Source organism: Megalops cyprinoides, chromosome 22, assembly GCF_013368585.1.
Source record: "Megalops cyprinoides isolate fMegCyp1 chromosome 22, fMegCyp1.pri, whole genome shotgun sequence".
Taxonomy (NCBI): Eukaryota; Metazoa; Chordata; class Actinopteri; order Elopiformes; family Megalopidae; genus Megalops; species Megalops cyprinoides.
The window spans coordinates 2374240-2390954 of record NC_050604.1 but is presented as its reverse complement, the minus strand read 5'-3'; the positions used below and the strand labels follow the sequence as shown (position 1 = coordinate 2390954).

At 41.2% G+C, this 16715-nt stretch overlaps 1 protein-coding gene and 1 long non-coding RNA gene across 2 annotated transcripts in view; one reads left to right on the top strand and one right to left on the bottom strand.

The window, feature by feature from the left end:
* Window positions 1–4824, bottom strand: part of pla2g12a (phospholipase A2, group XIIA) — a 30870-nt gene extending 26046 nt beyond the window's left edge. Inside the window, exon 1 of the mRNA XM_036517292.1 lies at window positions 4405–4824. Coding sequence (XP_036373185.1) covers window positions 4405–4624 — 220 coding nt within the window. The 5' untranslated portion in view covers window positions 4625–4824. The remainder of the gene's footprint in view (window positions 1–4404) is intronic.
* Window positions 4825–4924: 100 nt separating this feature from the next.
* LOC118769848 lies at window positions 4925–5415 on the top strand. Its single transcript, XR_005004520.1, has 2 exons — window positions 4925–5032; window positions 5319–5415. It is a non-coding gene; the product is annotated as an uncharacterized LOC118769848 (long non-coding RNA).
* The last annotated feature ends 11300 nt before the right edge of the window (window positions 5416–16715 follow it).

The following is a 16715-nucleotide window of genomic DNA, read 5'->3' as shown; positions in this document are numbered from 1 at the left end:
GGCTCTGACACAGCCTAACTGTCATATTAAAGGCAATTACTAGTCCCCCCCATTAGATGTCGCTCTCTCGCTTAACTTTTAACGTTTAACAACCTGCGAACGCACAAGGGAAAATCTGTTACATAATTTTTTTTTACTGTTATGCGACCTCTCAGTGTTCACCATGAGACACAGGAGAGAGACAAAGTGACCGGCTGCCATTCATTTTCAATGAGAGTTGGCGATTTACAGCGACAAGAGACAAGTGGCTGTTGCAAAGCCAACTAGGTGGGGCTAAAATAGACTAAACTCGAGGTCTGTTTTATGCACATACTGAGTGATGCAACACAGCGTCTACGAAGCGAAGGCAGCGTGACACATGTTGCTGAAACAAATGATCCAACATTTTGATATGTACAGAGATATGAATAAAAAAAATGATGCATGGAGAAGGGTGTCCGAAATCGTGGAGATGCCTGGTATACATATTCATATATATGTGCACTGCAGTCACAGCTTTTTAAGCTTTAACTTTACTACAGTGCACAACCACTACCTAGCTACCTAACTAGCTAGCTGACCAGCAACACTTGCTCATGAATGCAATGTAATTTAGCGCAATTCAACAGAAACGTAGTTGTTCATGTTCGTTTGCTAGGTAGCTAGCTAGCTAGTTGTTCATATTAGGCTAGCAAGAAAACGTTCACAATTGCAAAGTTGCTACTGGCAGTCAGCTACGTTTTGTCAGTCATTGTAGCTACCTTACAAACCAGCTTTCCCTGAGCTAACTAATGCAAACACCTTTCCACTTCATGTCATTAATAAGTAGGAACTGATTAATAAGGAACTATACCTATGTGTTCCTCAAATAAAAAGATTTTGGTGTACAGCCATGCGTCCCTTAACGTCCATGATACGTTCTGTGAAATAGGACGTTATGTGATTTGGATGTTGTGCGAACACCATACTATATACTTAGCAAACCTATATGGAGTAAGCACGAGATTGGATGCAGCTGCCTACGAGTCGAAGCATAGGCTCTTATGCGGTAAACTTTTTAACTGTAAGTATGCAAAGTTCACATTAAAACAATGATAGAAAGTACAGTATAGTACATACATAAGACATTAGCATAGGCGTTTATTATGACTATCAAGACATATGTATTATATGGTATACTATGTACTGTACCATTATATGCCTGGCAGCGCAATCGCATTATTTCCATGAGACATGAGATGCACGTATTGCGTACGGGAAGCATTGCCTTCACTACGTTCGGTTATGTCCGCTACGTCCCGTTCTGCGGTCGGGATTTTTAAACTTTTATTATAACCTTACGGGACTACAGATGGATGTGAATGGACATTGTCTGAATGGATGTTAAGTGGCGCATGACTGTACAAGCCTTTGGCCTTTTCTTTAGTGGTTTTCACAATTTGTTTCCAGTGACTCTGCATTTGCAAATTTGTGTTCCCTTTAGAGCTTTTCAAACATTTCTCCAAATATGGAAAGCTGCTATATAGTATTTCATATCTCATTCCTAGCATCTGTGCCAAAACCCAGCCCTAATACAGAGGGTTTACCACAAGGTGCAAACCACTGGTAAGCTTCAAGAATAGGAAGGCCAGATTAGACTTTGCCAGAAAACATATAAAAAAGCCTGCTCAGTTCTGGAACAATATTCTTTGGACAGATGAAACTAAGATTAACCTGTACCAGAATGATGGGAAGAGAAGAGTATGGAGAAGGGAAGGAACGGCTCATGATCCAAAGCATACCACGTCATCTGTGAAACATGGTGGAGGCAGTGGTATGGCATGGGCATGTATGGCTGCCAATATAACTGGCTCACTATAGTGTTTATTGATGATATGACTGCTGACAGAAGCAGCAGGATGAATTCTGAAGTGTATAGGGCTATACTATCGGCTCAAATTCAGCCAAATGCTGCAAAACTGATAGGATGGTGCTTCACAGTACATACGGACAATGACCCAAAACATACTGCAAAAGCAACCAAAGGGCTTTTCAAGGCCAAGAAGTGGAATATTCTTCAATGGCCGAGTCAGTCACCTGACCTCAACCCAAATGAACATGCATTTCACTTGCTGAAGACAAAACTGAAGGCAGACAGACTCACAAACAAGCAGCAACTTAGGACAGCTACTGTAAAGGAATGGAAAAGCATCACTAGGGAGGAAAGCCAGAATTTGGTCATGTCCATGGCTTCCAGACTTCAGACAGTCACTCAGTGCAAAGGAATTCTAACCAAGTATTAAGAATGATCATTTTATTTATTATTATGTTAGTTTGTCCAATTACTTCTGAGCCCCTGAAAATGGGGGGACTATGTATAAAAACTGCTGTAATTCTTAACGGTTAATATGATACTTTTGTTAAACCCCTTGAATTACAGCTGAAAGCCTGCACTTCAATCACATCTTGATTGCTTCATTTCATCCATTGTGGTGGCGTACAGAGCCAAAATCATGAAAATTGTGTCACTGTCCAAATACTTATGGACCTAATTGTATGTTGCACCTAGCCTCTAAAGCTAACAGACGAATTGGCCTGCAAAATGAATACATTTAGCTACAGTAAACATAGCACTTTCTACAGCATAGATACAGCACTCTCTCTCCATACTCACTTAAAATGAACATATTTAGCAACAACAAGCTAGACTGAAAGAAAGGAAGTTAAGCCAGTGAGGGTGGCATGTCATTTGGATTGTTGGATTGCTAGCTAACTATAAAAAATTATTTTTCTCCACACTCACTGAAGGCTGCTGCGTATGCCCGTCCCACATTGTCAAAATGATCGCGTTGTACTTTCCTTACCTCTTCCATAACCGTTTCAACCCTACATGAGCTTGCAATATTTGTAAATATTGACAAGCTAGAAAACAGTGTCTGAGCATCAGAGTATACACTCTAACTTTTCCATTCAATATGACCTAGCTAATTGAGCTGGGAAGAACAGCATTAGGGAAGAACATTAAGAATGACTTACGTTTTGCAAGGCACGCATGTGTATGATTGAACAAAACAGATATCATGCAAAAGCTTCACGGTAAACTAAACGTCTTTCAGTCCATCACTGAATTTTTGCCTCGAATTTGTAGGTGAAAAAGAAAATGTGTTTAGTTATAGTTATCATTTTAAATGGTGTATCGTCTAGTTACCGTCACGGCTTCGTCATAGGTCGCCGTCAAATAGTTTCATCGTTTTCGCTGACGAAATTAGAGCTGAAAGGTACTTCACCTGAAATGCCTACTTAAATGGATAAATTAATTTGGCAGCGATAGCACTCACAAGGCTTTGTAGCAACAAGTTACTGCACAGTAATGTAACAAATTCAATATAACATATGGAAAAGCGAGCGAAAAAGTGAGTCAATTCACACTATCGTCGCTACTTTTACCCGACTATCCGTACCCCTGTCCGATGTCTAATGGCGCTTGAGAATAGGAGGCGTTTCTGTTGCAAAGGACAATATCCTTTCTACGATCAACACCCAGCTCAGACTAGACCCTGCTATAGCCTGCGTCTGAACAGGCGCCATGGTTGATTGGCCTTTTCCATTCAACGTTACTGTTACAAAACGCCCTAACATCAAAGAAATTCTACTACCACTCCCGTAATTGCCCCACACCACATAGTTTTAAAATCAATGCACCACATGTATTTGAGGGAGTTCGCTGAACTGCTACTCCAGGCATTTTACGCAGAAAACTGTATTATTATAGGATTTGCCTATTATCAGGCGGACAATGTAAAGAATATACACACATACTTACGAATTGCAAAACATACATTTAACACCGAATGACAGGACTCTCTTACCGTTATTTCAGTTCTTACACATTAAAAACTATTTTACTCAGCAGCAGGAGTATGGCCATGTTCATCGCTTGTATTGCCGTCAATAACGCCATTTGCGTCATATTCTTTAAGTATTACTTTTAAGTGTAGTCTTTAGTTGTCGACTGTCGAGGCATCTGACTTATTACATAAAACAAATGATATAATTGTACTTTCCGCGAAACATAGCTACGCGTTAACAGGCGATCCTTAGTCTACCTGTCTACTGATGAGTCAGCCTCTGTCAAGGGAATAAAAATGCTAACCGTTTTCGATCGTTACGTAAAGGTGCTGTGGGAAGCTGGCGTAGAGCGGGTTGGCGACCCTAAGAAAAAGTATTTTCAGAAAACCGCATATTGCACACTGAAACTGACGCGGGTTAAAATTGGTGAACCCCCCCACCTGCAATTGTGACGTACCCATTACACTCATGTAAACGTCCTATGACAACAGGCAAATACATCGCAGAAAGTGCGATAGCAGTCTTCTACCACATCTTGCTACTTTTGTGAACGGGAGAATGACAGAAGAAGAACCAACAATAAAGACATGTTCCTACCGTCGTTGCATTTATAATGACACAATCCATCTTCTCCTCCAAATAAATCAAGCGCCGCGTTGAGATATGTGTCTATTTTATGAATCCCGTTCCGGATAGTTTTCAAAGTCATGCGCCAATCCGGAGTTTCGTGCTCGCGGTCCTGCTTGCAAGAGCACACACGACTCACAAATCCAAAGGAAAACAGTACGATGAAAATGGAGATGAAAAAGTAGTGCATAGTCCACCTGATGCTGCCTTAGTTGGCTAAACCTACCAATTTGAAACTTCACTAAAGCATATGACGGCAGAATTTGACGGAACCTTCTATTTAACTAATTGTGCATAGTCTCTCTTTTTATATTTCATCGAACTCACTTTAATCCATTCAACTGTAAAGTGAGTCACCACTCATGTACACTCATGTGTACACACAGTTACAACACGTAACGCCATTCCAATCTTTCTTGTTCCGGGTTATTTTAATTCACGTGACTGGAAACCGGAGCCATGTAGAGAGAGAGTCGCGTCAACTCCGTTCTCTCCAATGGACCTTTTTTTTTTTTACAGCAATGGCGGATCGAGGAGGCTCTCAATAGTTCCCGGAAGTTAGCAACAAATGCTCGCAGCGCAGATGCGCTTGTAAAGGGTAAGACGTTTAAAGAATCAGATTGTATATTATCAGCTCATCTGAATCAAATTAACGTGCATTAAATCATGTTAGTGGATTATACCCCACTAAATTAGTAGATTTAGGGAACGTTAACAGATAACAGATTAGGCTAGGATACTGGATAAAGTTAGCAACACATAACATTAACCACGAACAGCCTATTAATGATTACCTCCCATATTTTTTGTTGTTGTAATCTTTAGTATTGGTAAGATTAGCTCCTGCTGACTTGAGCCAACCATTTTTCTCCTCTCCGTGTCAGTGGGGAAACCGTCCATTCGTACTCCTTTCTCCGAGCGACTGGAGCATCCCCATGCAGCACAGCAAACCATCGTGGAGACTATATGCAAGGACAACACGGAGGAAAGGACACAGACAAACTGCTTGACATACTATTCATTTTTCTGAGTTTATTAGAGATTTATTTAATGAATTCATGACAATCATTGATAGTCACCTGTCTCCTTCTGTCTTATCTGAAAGTCATAAAGATTACATTAGTCATTAAATCATTAAGATTACTTAGGCCCTCAATTACCATGGGATTACTGAAACCACCATGAATTAAAGAAATGTTAGAAAATTAACCTGATCTGAATTTTAAAACATTCCTTCCCTTTCCCTCCCTCTAAATATATCAGTAAACATTAGGATATGATTGCTCTCGACTACCATACAAGTTTAAGAATATAATAATAATAATAAGAAGAAGAAGAAGAAGAATTTAAAGCAATAAATAACAGCAACACACCAAGGTAATGGTCTTTAACCAAGGTAATGTTAGCCTAAAATATGTCAACAAGGCAGGTAACGCTAGCTGTTCACACTAATGCCCAAATAGTATTGAATTTTACTTTTTAAAAAAGCATTGATGTAATTACATACATATGTCATTGTGCTATATAACATGGCTATATACATGGTGGCTCTGGTAGAGAGAGAGTTGTGTCAACAGAAGTCCAAAATGCTTGATTGTCACGTGATTCACGTAGAATTCAAATAGTTCCAGGAAGTTCTTGGCTGGCAATTTGAATGCATAAATACAGAAACTGCGATTTTTGGTAATTGGTAGTCAATAAATGCATTGAGTTGCAATATTTATATAGCACACCGACATGTGTATGTAGTTAGTCCCCTTTTTTCAGATGTGCAAAAATAGAAGAATTTCAAAAATCAAAGTGATAAGGTCTAATACTTGCATTAAAGGGCTATGCACCCAATGACTGCATCAAGTCTACACCCGATTGACATTATCAAACATGTGGCATCTTCTTTGGAAATGATTTTCAAGGCCTTCACTACAGCTGCTTTCAGCTGATGTTCGTTACGGGGGCTGTCTGTCTTCAGTCTCCTCTTCAGCAAGTAAAATGCATCCTCAATTGATTTAGAGCTGGTGACTGACTTAAAGACTAAAACTTTTTTTCATTGATAAAAGCTTTGGTTGCACGGGTAGTATGGTTGGGGTCATTGTCTTGTGGCAGGGTGAAGCGCAGGCCAGTGAGATTGGAGGAATTGCTTTGTACATAGCCAGACAAAATCCGTCTGTGCACTTCTGAATTCATCCTGCTACCATCATCTGTTACATCATCAATAAGGACGGGTGAGCCAGTTCCAGAGGCAGCCATACGTGCCCAGGCCATGACATTACCTCCTCCATGTTTCACAGATGAGGTGGAATGGTTTGGATCATGGGCAGTTCCTATCTTTTTCCACACTTTTGGCTTTCCATCACTGGTGAAGGCTTATTTTGGTCTCATCTGTCCACAAAACTTTGCTCCAGAACTCTTCTGGCTCATCTCTGTATTTTTTGACAATTTCTAATCTAGCCTTTCAATTCTTGCTGTAATGAGGTTTGCATCTTGCAGTATACCTTCTATAATTCTATTATCAAAGTCTTCTGCGAACAGTGGATTGTGATACTTTCACACCTGCGCTCTGTAGACTGGTGGTGATGTCACTGACCATTGTTTTAGGTTTTTCTTCACAGCTCTTATGATTTGTCTGTCATCAGCTGCAGTTGTTTTCCGTGGGTAACCTGCTCTGTGTTTATTTTGAAGTGCACCAGTGGTTTCTTTTTTTCCAGAACTTTTCAAACTGCTGTACTTGATATAGCCATTTCCTGTGCTATGGTTCTTAATGACTTTTTTTGTTCTCTCTTCTTACAGATTAGCTGTTTTTCCTGTCAGTTCTCTGGTTTTCATGCTAGTGTATGTCTTCTTTCTCCAAATGCAACCTCCAAAGATGAAACGATGTGTGAACAATCCATGCAAATGGAAACACATGAGCAACAAGTTACACCTGTCAGTTTTACTTACTCTTGCACACCTGAAAATGGGGGCACTCAACACAAAAACAGCCATTTCTCTAAAATGGTAAAATGTATGTGCATGTGAAGACCATTAAATAAAACTTCATAGTTTCTACTTTCATTTCACATTCATCTTTTCATTTCAAATCCAAACACCTTAAGTTAATGACAAAAAAATTACACATTCCATTCAACCATTAACATACTTTTGGAGGGCACTGTATGTGTCTGTGTTCAAGAAACACAATCAGTCTGTAAATTTATTTGGACTACTGTTCAGTATTTCAAAATAAAAGTAGACTAAGTGGGAGATTATTCCTTACTCCATTTGTGATGTAATGGGAAGGGGGAGAGTTTGGAAAAGGAGACTTTGGAAAAGGAGTTGAAGAGTTTTAGTTTGACCTGTGACCTGCCAAGGCAGCCATTTTAGTTTATCAGCGTGAATCTGTCACACACGTAAGAAAGACAGAGGACAGAGAAGTTCATGTTCATCCAAACAACTTTATTCTGGTGTTTTCTCCCGGCATTGCCAGTAAGTAATTGTTTATGAACCTGAAAGTAAAGGAAAAGGATAGTTAGACAGTTATGTTACGTTAGCACTAAGAAGCATACTTTCCTGTTAATCCGGTTGGAAACCTGTGGAAGGAAGATTGTTAGTAAAATAGCTATAATTTGTAATACTTTTATACTTACCCGTACCTGTATTTGTATTTATTTCAGTTTTACCTTTTCTTCATTAAATTCTGTCCAAATACAACACCCGTCTGTTCCTTGGAGAAGATAATGGGAAATGAGTTTAAGCTTGCTGTTTCATGCTAGATGAAGACAGTACAGTAAAATGGCAGCCCCTCAACAGAAGACAGCGCAGGATAAAGGTGCTCAGGCAGCGTGTGCGGTTGAAGAAAGAACAGTGATGAAAGGTGAAAAGTACAATTTTGACTGTAGATCCCAGTCATCGAGCTCTCAACGTTCCACACGCTCAGCGCTAAGTGTTAGCATGGCAGCTACTAAAGCACGAGCAGAAGCGGAAGCGGCGAAAGTAGATAAGTTTCACCCGCAAGAAAAATGGACAACGTTTGGGTCCAAATACAAGGAAGATAACAAAGTTCCTTTTCCACCATTCCACGTTTTCTCTCAGTTCGTGAGAAGAGAGGCCAAAGCAAGGAACGACCCAAGTTTCAATACATCCTATTATTCAACACCTACTCCAAAAAGGGAAAGGTATGGAAACTCAAGAAATCAAGTCACTGTGCACAAAACCAGTGTGTCCACAGAATTCAAAGATAACACAAGAAAGGAAACAGAGGATCCAAACACAACATACACAAAAATACACAAAAAACCTCATCCACTTAAGAAATGTAAGACTTTCAGAGAAATGCTGTTTGATGACAGAAAAAAACTGCTCAAAGACAAGGGCATATGTTTCTGCTGCTGTGCTTCAGTCTTTCATCAGGCCAAGAACTGTGAAGCTCAGATAAGGTGCGTAGAGTGCAACAGCAACTGACATGTAGCTGCTCTCCACCGGGGCCCAGCTACAACACAGTTTAAGGCACCCTCCAAAGATCATGGCGGGGAGCCGGAGAACACTCATGAAGATGAGGCAAGTACATCTGTGACAGCTACATGTACACAGGTGTGTGGCAAGGGCTTCAGTGGTAAGTCATGCTCTAAGATATGCCTGGTTAATGTATACCCTCAAGGCCGTCGCTCAGAAAGTAAGAAGATGTATGTGATCTTAGACGATCAAAGCAACGTATCATTAGCCAGGACAGAGTTCTTTGAGTTCTTCCACATACAAGGACCATCTATGCCATACATCCTAAGAACATGTGCTGGAGCTGTACAGGTGTCTGGGAGAAGAGCCCATGGCTATGTCATCGAGCCACTCACAGGAGAGCTGAGTATATCCCTACCAACTCTCATAGAATGTAACAATGTGCCTAACTCAAGAGAAGAGATTCCCACTCCAGAGGCAGCATTCCACCACAGCCACATGCGAGCCATAGGTAAAGAGATACCTGCTCTGGATAACTCTGCAGACATCTGGCTTCTCTTAGGCCGAGACATTCTCCAGGTCCACAAAGTGCGTCAGCAGTACAATGGGCCACACAACGCTCCATTCGCCCAAAAGCATGACCTAGGATGGGTCACCGTTGGCGACGTATGTCTGGGTGGAGCTCATTCACCAAAGACAGTGAACACATACAAAACACACTTCATGGAAAGTGGACGTCCCAGCTACATGCAACCCTGTGAGGTTGTATGAAGTCCTCCTTGAAGTCAAGGAGGACTTCAGTCAGAACAGCAATAAGGACAGCTGTGTATCTTGATCCTATGCTCCAGTGCAGCAAGACGACCACTTAGGCAAAGCAGTCTTTCAGAGGACTCCGAGAGACAATCAGCTAGCACCTTCAATTGACGACCTGTCCTTCCTCCAGATAATGGACAAGGGGTTTGTCAGAGATGAAAGTGGCAGCTGGATGGCGCCATTGCCATTTCAGAATCCAAGAAGGCATCTGCCCAACAACAGGCAGTATGCATATGATCGCTTCAAGTCTCTACAGCGTTCATTCCAGAAAAGACCCAGCATGAAAGAGGATTTCATGGAGTTCATGCAAGAGATCCTGGATAACAACCATGCTGAACAAGCACCACCGCTAGAGGATGGAAAGGAAGTCTGGTACCTTCCAATGTTTGGGGTATATCACCCACGGAAACCCGAGAAAATACGGGTAGTGTTTGATTCAAGTGCCCGCTTCCAAGGAGTATCATTAAATGAAGTTTTGCTTCAAGGGCCAAACCTCAACAACGGACTCTTGGGGGTGCTTATGAGGTTCAGAAGAGACCCTGTTGCCATTATTGCAGACATCAAGCAGATGTTCTACTGTTTCCTAGTTAAGGAAGAACACAGAGATGTTTTACGCTTTCTGTGGTTCAAGGACAACAACCCTGAAAAAGAAGTGGTGGATTATCGCATGAGAGTCCACGTATTCGGGAACAGCCCTTCCCCAGCCGTGGCGATGTATGGGCTAAGAAGATCAGCTCAAGAAGGGGAAGAGGACTTTGGCAAGGACGTGTGTCAGTTCATCAACACTGAGGCTATTGATGTCTTACAGAGAGCCCAGAAGTTACTGGAACGCTACAACATAAAGCTTCACAAGATCGCCTCTAACAAGGCACAAGTCATGGATGCCTTTCCTAAAGAGGACCGTGCCAAGGGAATAGAAACCCTGGATCTAGCAGTTGATGACTTACCTGTTCAGCGTAGTCTAGGTGTGGCCTGGAATATGACAGAGGACAAGTTCACCTTCAACATTCCAGAGTCCCAGAAACCATACACACGTAGAGGTGTTTTGTCAACAATCAACAGCCTGTTTGATCCGTTGGGCTTTCTGGCGCCAGTGACAATCCAAGGTAGGCTCCTCCTACGTGAGCTAATGTCTCAATGTACAGACTGGGACACACCCCTGCCTGACAAGAAGTTGATCAAGTGGCAAGGATGGCAGAATTCTCTGCAAGAACTGAACAAGTTGACCATCCCACGCACCTATGCTTCATTTCCACTCACCAGGGCCATAGTCACAGAATTGTGCATCTTCTCAGATGCCTCAGTAAATGCCATCGCAGCAGTAGCTTACCTGAAGGTAGAATCTGAAGAAGGTCTTGAAGAAGTCAGCTTCATCCTTGGCAAGGCCAAACTTGCACCTCTGGCAGAACTCACCATCCCAAGACTAGAGCTCTGTGCTGCAGCGCTGGCCACAGAGATAGCAGATCAAGTCAGAGAGGACATAGGTCAAGAACTGGACAAGACAACATTCTTCACTGACAGCAAGGTAGTATTGGGATACATAAACAACACATCCCAGCGATTCTATGTTTATGTGAACAACCGCGTACAAAGAATCCGCCAGTCAAGTCATCTGTGCCAGTGGAGGTATGTGCCCACAGAACACAATCCGGCCGACCATGCCACTAGGTGCTTGTCTGCAAACCAGTTGCAAACTTCCAGTTGGCTGACCGGACCAAAGTTTTTGCTAAAACCTGGCAGTTCATCCTCAGATAACACTCACTTTGAACTGATTGATCCAGATTCAGATGTGGAGCTGCGTCCTGAGGTCACAACCTTCCTGACTACGGTCCAGGGACCACAGCTAAACACGGAGCGCTTCCAAAGATTTTTGTCTTGGAGAAGACTGACAAGTGCCATAGCACGGCTGAAACATGTTGCACAGAGTCACCACAAGCCATTGCATGATCCACGGTGTGTTGGCTGACATTTCTGTAAAATGAGTATGACCAGTGCAGAACTTACCATGGCAGAACACATCATCATCAAGGCTGTGCAGCAGGAGGTGTATGCAGAAGAGATACAGTACATTCAGCAGAATCGATACTTACCTGCATGCAGTCCTCTGAAGAAACTTCACCCTTTAATAGACAAAGAAGGCCTGTTGCGTGTAGGAGGCCGCATCACTCACTCAGACTTACCTGGAGATGAGACTCATCCGATCCTGATTCCTGGTAGGCACCATGTTGCCACACTGCTCATTCGTCACCACCATGAAAGAGTTCAACATCAGGGAAGGCACTTCACTGAAGGTGCTGTGCGCGCAAGTGGATTGTGGATAGTAGGAGGCAAGAGAGCCATCAGCAGCCTTATTTTCAAGTGTGTGACATGCAAAATATTGCGTGGCAAATTGCAACAGCAGCAAATGGGAGCGCATGATCGGGAGGGGATCGGGAAGTTGGGAGCGCATGATCGGAACAGCACGACGGATCCTTGATTCAATGTTACTCCAAGCTGGAACATCAAAGGTCACCCATGAGGTGTTATGCACTCTAATGTCAGAGGTCATGGCCATTATCAACTCAAGGCCACTCTTACCAGTTTCCTCAGATCCTGAAGCGCCTCTGATACTTACCCCAGCTACACTGCTTACGCAGAAGATTGGCACTCCGTCTCTTCCACAAGGAGACTTCGCAGAAGCCGATGTCCTGAAACATCAGTGGAAAAGAGTTCAGGCTTTGGCGGATACATTCTGGGCCAGATGGAGACGAGAGTACTTGAGCACGCTTCAAGCCAGACAGAAGTGGCACGTAAAGAAACCAAACCTAAAGGAAAGAGACTTAGTGCTACTAAAGGACAAACAAGCCAGAAGAAATGAATGGACAAAGGGAATCGTCATGAAGGCCATCCCGAGCGCAGATGGACTAGTAAGGAAGGTGGAAGTGAAAGTCGTGTCCCACCAGCCCCCCAAGTCTTACCTGAGACCTGTCTCCGAGGTGGTCTTACTGTTGGAGTCAGAGGTAGTTTAGGTCGAAGTGTGGCACTCTAAAAGTGCCAGGCAGGGAGTGTGATGTAATGGGAAGGGGGAGAATTTGGAAAAGGAGACTTTTAAGTTGAAGAGTTTTAGTTTGACCTGTGACCTGCCAAGGCAGCCATTTTAGTTTATCAGCGTGAATCTATCACACACGTAAGAAAGACAGAGGACAGAGAAGTTCATGTTCATCCAAACAACTTTATTCTGGTGTTTTCTCCCGGCATTGCCAGTAAGTAATTGTTTATGAACCTGAAAGTAAAGGAAAAGGATAGTTAGACAGTTATGTTACATTAGCACTAAGAAGCATACTTTCCTGTTAATCCGGTTGGAAACCTGTGGAAGGAAGATTGTTAGTAAAATAGCTATAATTTGTAATACTTTTATACTTACCCGTACCTATATTTGTATTTATTTCAGTTTTACCTTTTCTTCATTAAATTCTGTCCAAATACAACACCCGTCTGTTCCTTGGAGAAGATAATGGGAAACGAGTTTAAGCTTGCTGTTTCATGCTAGATGAAGACAGTACACCATTGCAAAAAGGATATCTATATATTTTGTCAAATACATGTGGAAAAACACAGGTTTTGTTTCTGCCAGTAACAGTTTTTATGCAATTGAGTGAGGAAAGAATGTGTAGGGATTTTTCATATCCTCAGCACTGTGAATGGATGGTCTGAAGAGTAGCTTAGCTGGGCAGGTCTTACTTCAGGTCCCTTTTCTGATTTTATTCATTAGCCAGGTGTGATCCTAAGTCCTCCACAAAATTGCACTAAGCGAGTAATATCCTGTTGAAAATGAACCAGAAGCAGCAGGCAGATGAAGCACAGGAAAAACATTTCTATCATAGCTTAAAGTCATTTCTGAGCAGCTTGTCTCCAGTTAAACCCAGAGGTGTTTCATACAGCACATCTTTATGTTGGGCCAAAATCAGGAACACACCAGTTCCAGTGGTCTCAGTTCATTAATTCATACGCTGGTGGGAACACATCCATGTCAAACTTTCACATGTAGCCCCACACAAAACTGCAAATTGTCAAATGAACTAGGTGTGAAAGTTGAAATACTTGAATAACAAAGTATTTCAAAAGCAGTGGATTGAATAGAGGACACAGGTGACAAGGAGAAATGTCATCAACCTTGTGCATCTATGAGGCATCCTTCACCATTGAAAATAATACCTTCTGTGTTGCGCTGTATAATTCTCAGCATGAAAAAAAATAAATAAATGTATGTACATTTGTACATTAACTGTGTAAGGGTAACACATTTTGATGATTTCCCCCATTAAACATGATTACCAGTGATTGCTGGAGATTTTGCTTGTAATGGAAAAGATCTTGTGTTAAAGTTCAATTTTCATGTGTTACACATTAATGTTGAAAAATGTATTTTAATGAATAAATACACAAAATGGACAAAAGTATTTGGCCACAACCGTTTTTCAGGGTTTGGGCTAGGCCCCTTATCTCCAGTGAAGGACAATCTTAATGCTTAAGCTCACTTCACTTACATAAACGATGGCTTGTCCATCTAAAATATGGTTCAAACTAAATTTGGGCTTGGCCTCATAGGTGCATTTACCATACTTCTTTCATCTTCCAGCTTACCCTCCTGCAAAGTGAGACAGAAACCGCAGACTCACCAATATTAAAGCAGTAACAGTAGCACATAATTAAACAGCTGAAGGAAATGTAAAAGCTCCCTCTCACCTTAGCATATGATTTAATATTCTCTTGTTTATAACACTGGAAAGGAGCACTATTGCATTTGTTTTTTCTTTGTTATCTGAGTAATAACACACTCTGGACATTATGCAGACAGGTGTGTGGGGTCTCTTCCTCCACTTACAGGGCATTGCAGCACCCCTGGCAGGATGTATACCTAGCATGGGCATCAATGCAAATACCCTATATATGTACAAATAATGTAAATTAAATAACAAAATAACAGAGTATAATGAATAATAGGAAATATACAAATTACTGCTCTTTACCAAAACTAACCAATCGAGAAGCTATCAAACTGATACTCCATTTTTTCTCACCCTCAGATTGAACGTGACACACCAAGTCTTAACTAGCAGCTGCCCTTGTCTGGGTTTGAGAGAATTCTCAGCTTGTAATGGGTCCTCCTGAGGACTCCCAACTTTTAGCCATTTTAGCAGTACAGATACACCTTGCTTTATAATACTCCAGTTTACAAAAAACGCATTAACAACATTAATAAAAATGCCACCATTATTTGATGTACAACACAGAATGCCAGCTTTCCATGAGAAAAAACCTGGAGAGAACAAGAGAGACAAATACAATGGGAAAAAGCCAGTATCTTCCTTTTAGTTCGCTGGTTTCTTTCAATGAACTCTTGTTGATGATGCATTTATTCTGTCCTTTATGTGTGCTCTCTCTCTCCAACCCTATAGCTAAATCTACACCTGTCTGAAGAATATGATTTGCATGTCTTACTGTTCTTTCATGTCCTTTCATTCCCAAACATTAAGCAGCTTCTGTCACAATACATAATATTTCCACTCCACTTTCTGTGGGTACTGGGTACAAAACACTACTGGTAAGAACTGGCCATTGGGTCATTTTGCTCATATCTGGAATAATGACAATACATTTTATGAATCATACTTGTTATCCCTGACAAACAACAGCCATACGTATAGCTATAAAATACATTTAAAAGAGTTATGGAAGCTAGTAAAAAGTAAAATAAGTAAAATATTTTAAAATATATAAATGATTAATAAGATAAATGACATATTGAGATGGCAAGTATGCCATCTGCTAAGTTATGGCGGGCAGGACCTCTTAGAATGCTCTAGTGTTCTTTTTATGCTTCTCGCCATAGGTCTCTCCTCACACGGACAATTGCAGGCAATTGCAAGTCATTTTTTGTCCTTAGCAGAATAAAGATGACCACCATCTTGTTGATGCATGAAAGCTTGCTAGCTAATTAAATTCCAAACCATTAATAATAATATTAATTTAGTGATATGAACTCAATATAAAGGGTGCAAATACATTTTAGAACAGATTCCCTCTCATTTCTGAACTTGTGTCCCAGGTTAGTGCTCCTCTGGTACAGAAATGCTTCCTACTGACAGGCATTCAGAATTCTGGGTGGATAGAACCAGCTGCCAGGACAGTACTGGCTATGTATGAAGTTCAGAATGCTGGGAATATTTCCCCAGAGTAGATTTAAGGTGTGAGGTGCTTTGACAACTTGCATAATAATGTTTAAAAACTGACTATGCTCTGAGCTTGCCCAACAGCAAACAAGGTTCAGAATGAGTAAGAACATGCAAAAATGTAAAGTATTCCTGAACTACCACACAAAGATTCACCATTTACAGATGTTTAAGTATGAGGGTGTCCTGAAACAATTTTGTCACCACTGCTGTTACACTGCATAAATTAGTACGCATAATATCAATCTAACACATCACATACAGTACCAAAAATATCTTTCAGTGTACAGAAATGGCAAGTTACATGTATAAAGTGCTTATTCTGTCAGTAGAACATGAGTAGTAATTTTCAGACTCAGGCCCTACTCCAGCAAGCCTTTTGTTAATTTAAAAGCTTCAGCTGCTAGAGCTGGATCTACGACAGTACCTGCATTTTCCATAGTAAGTACACTTTCCTACCCCTGTCACATGGTCTTGGGAGGAGTGCGGAGAGAAGTCATGTGCTTTCATAGCAGAGGAAAAGAGAGGTGTGGCCATGCAGTCTGATACATTTATTCTAATCAATCATGTAAACCTGATTAAGGCAGACTTCCCCCATCACCCCATCCCCCCCAATCAAATTAAAATCACAATGTTGACAGCGATCTGTCAAATCAAGCCATAAAAATAATTGGGTAAAATCCAACAATCCAAACCATTTTCGATAATAATTTAAACTTTATTCAAATCATTAGTTGGGCAATGAAGATAAACCTCTCTCTCTAAATACTTAAATAACTCTTGCATTACCTCAAACTGTCAAAATGAAAATATTTACAAACATTAATA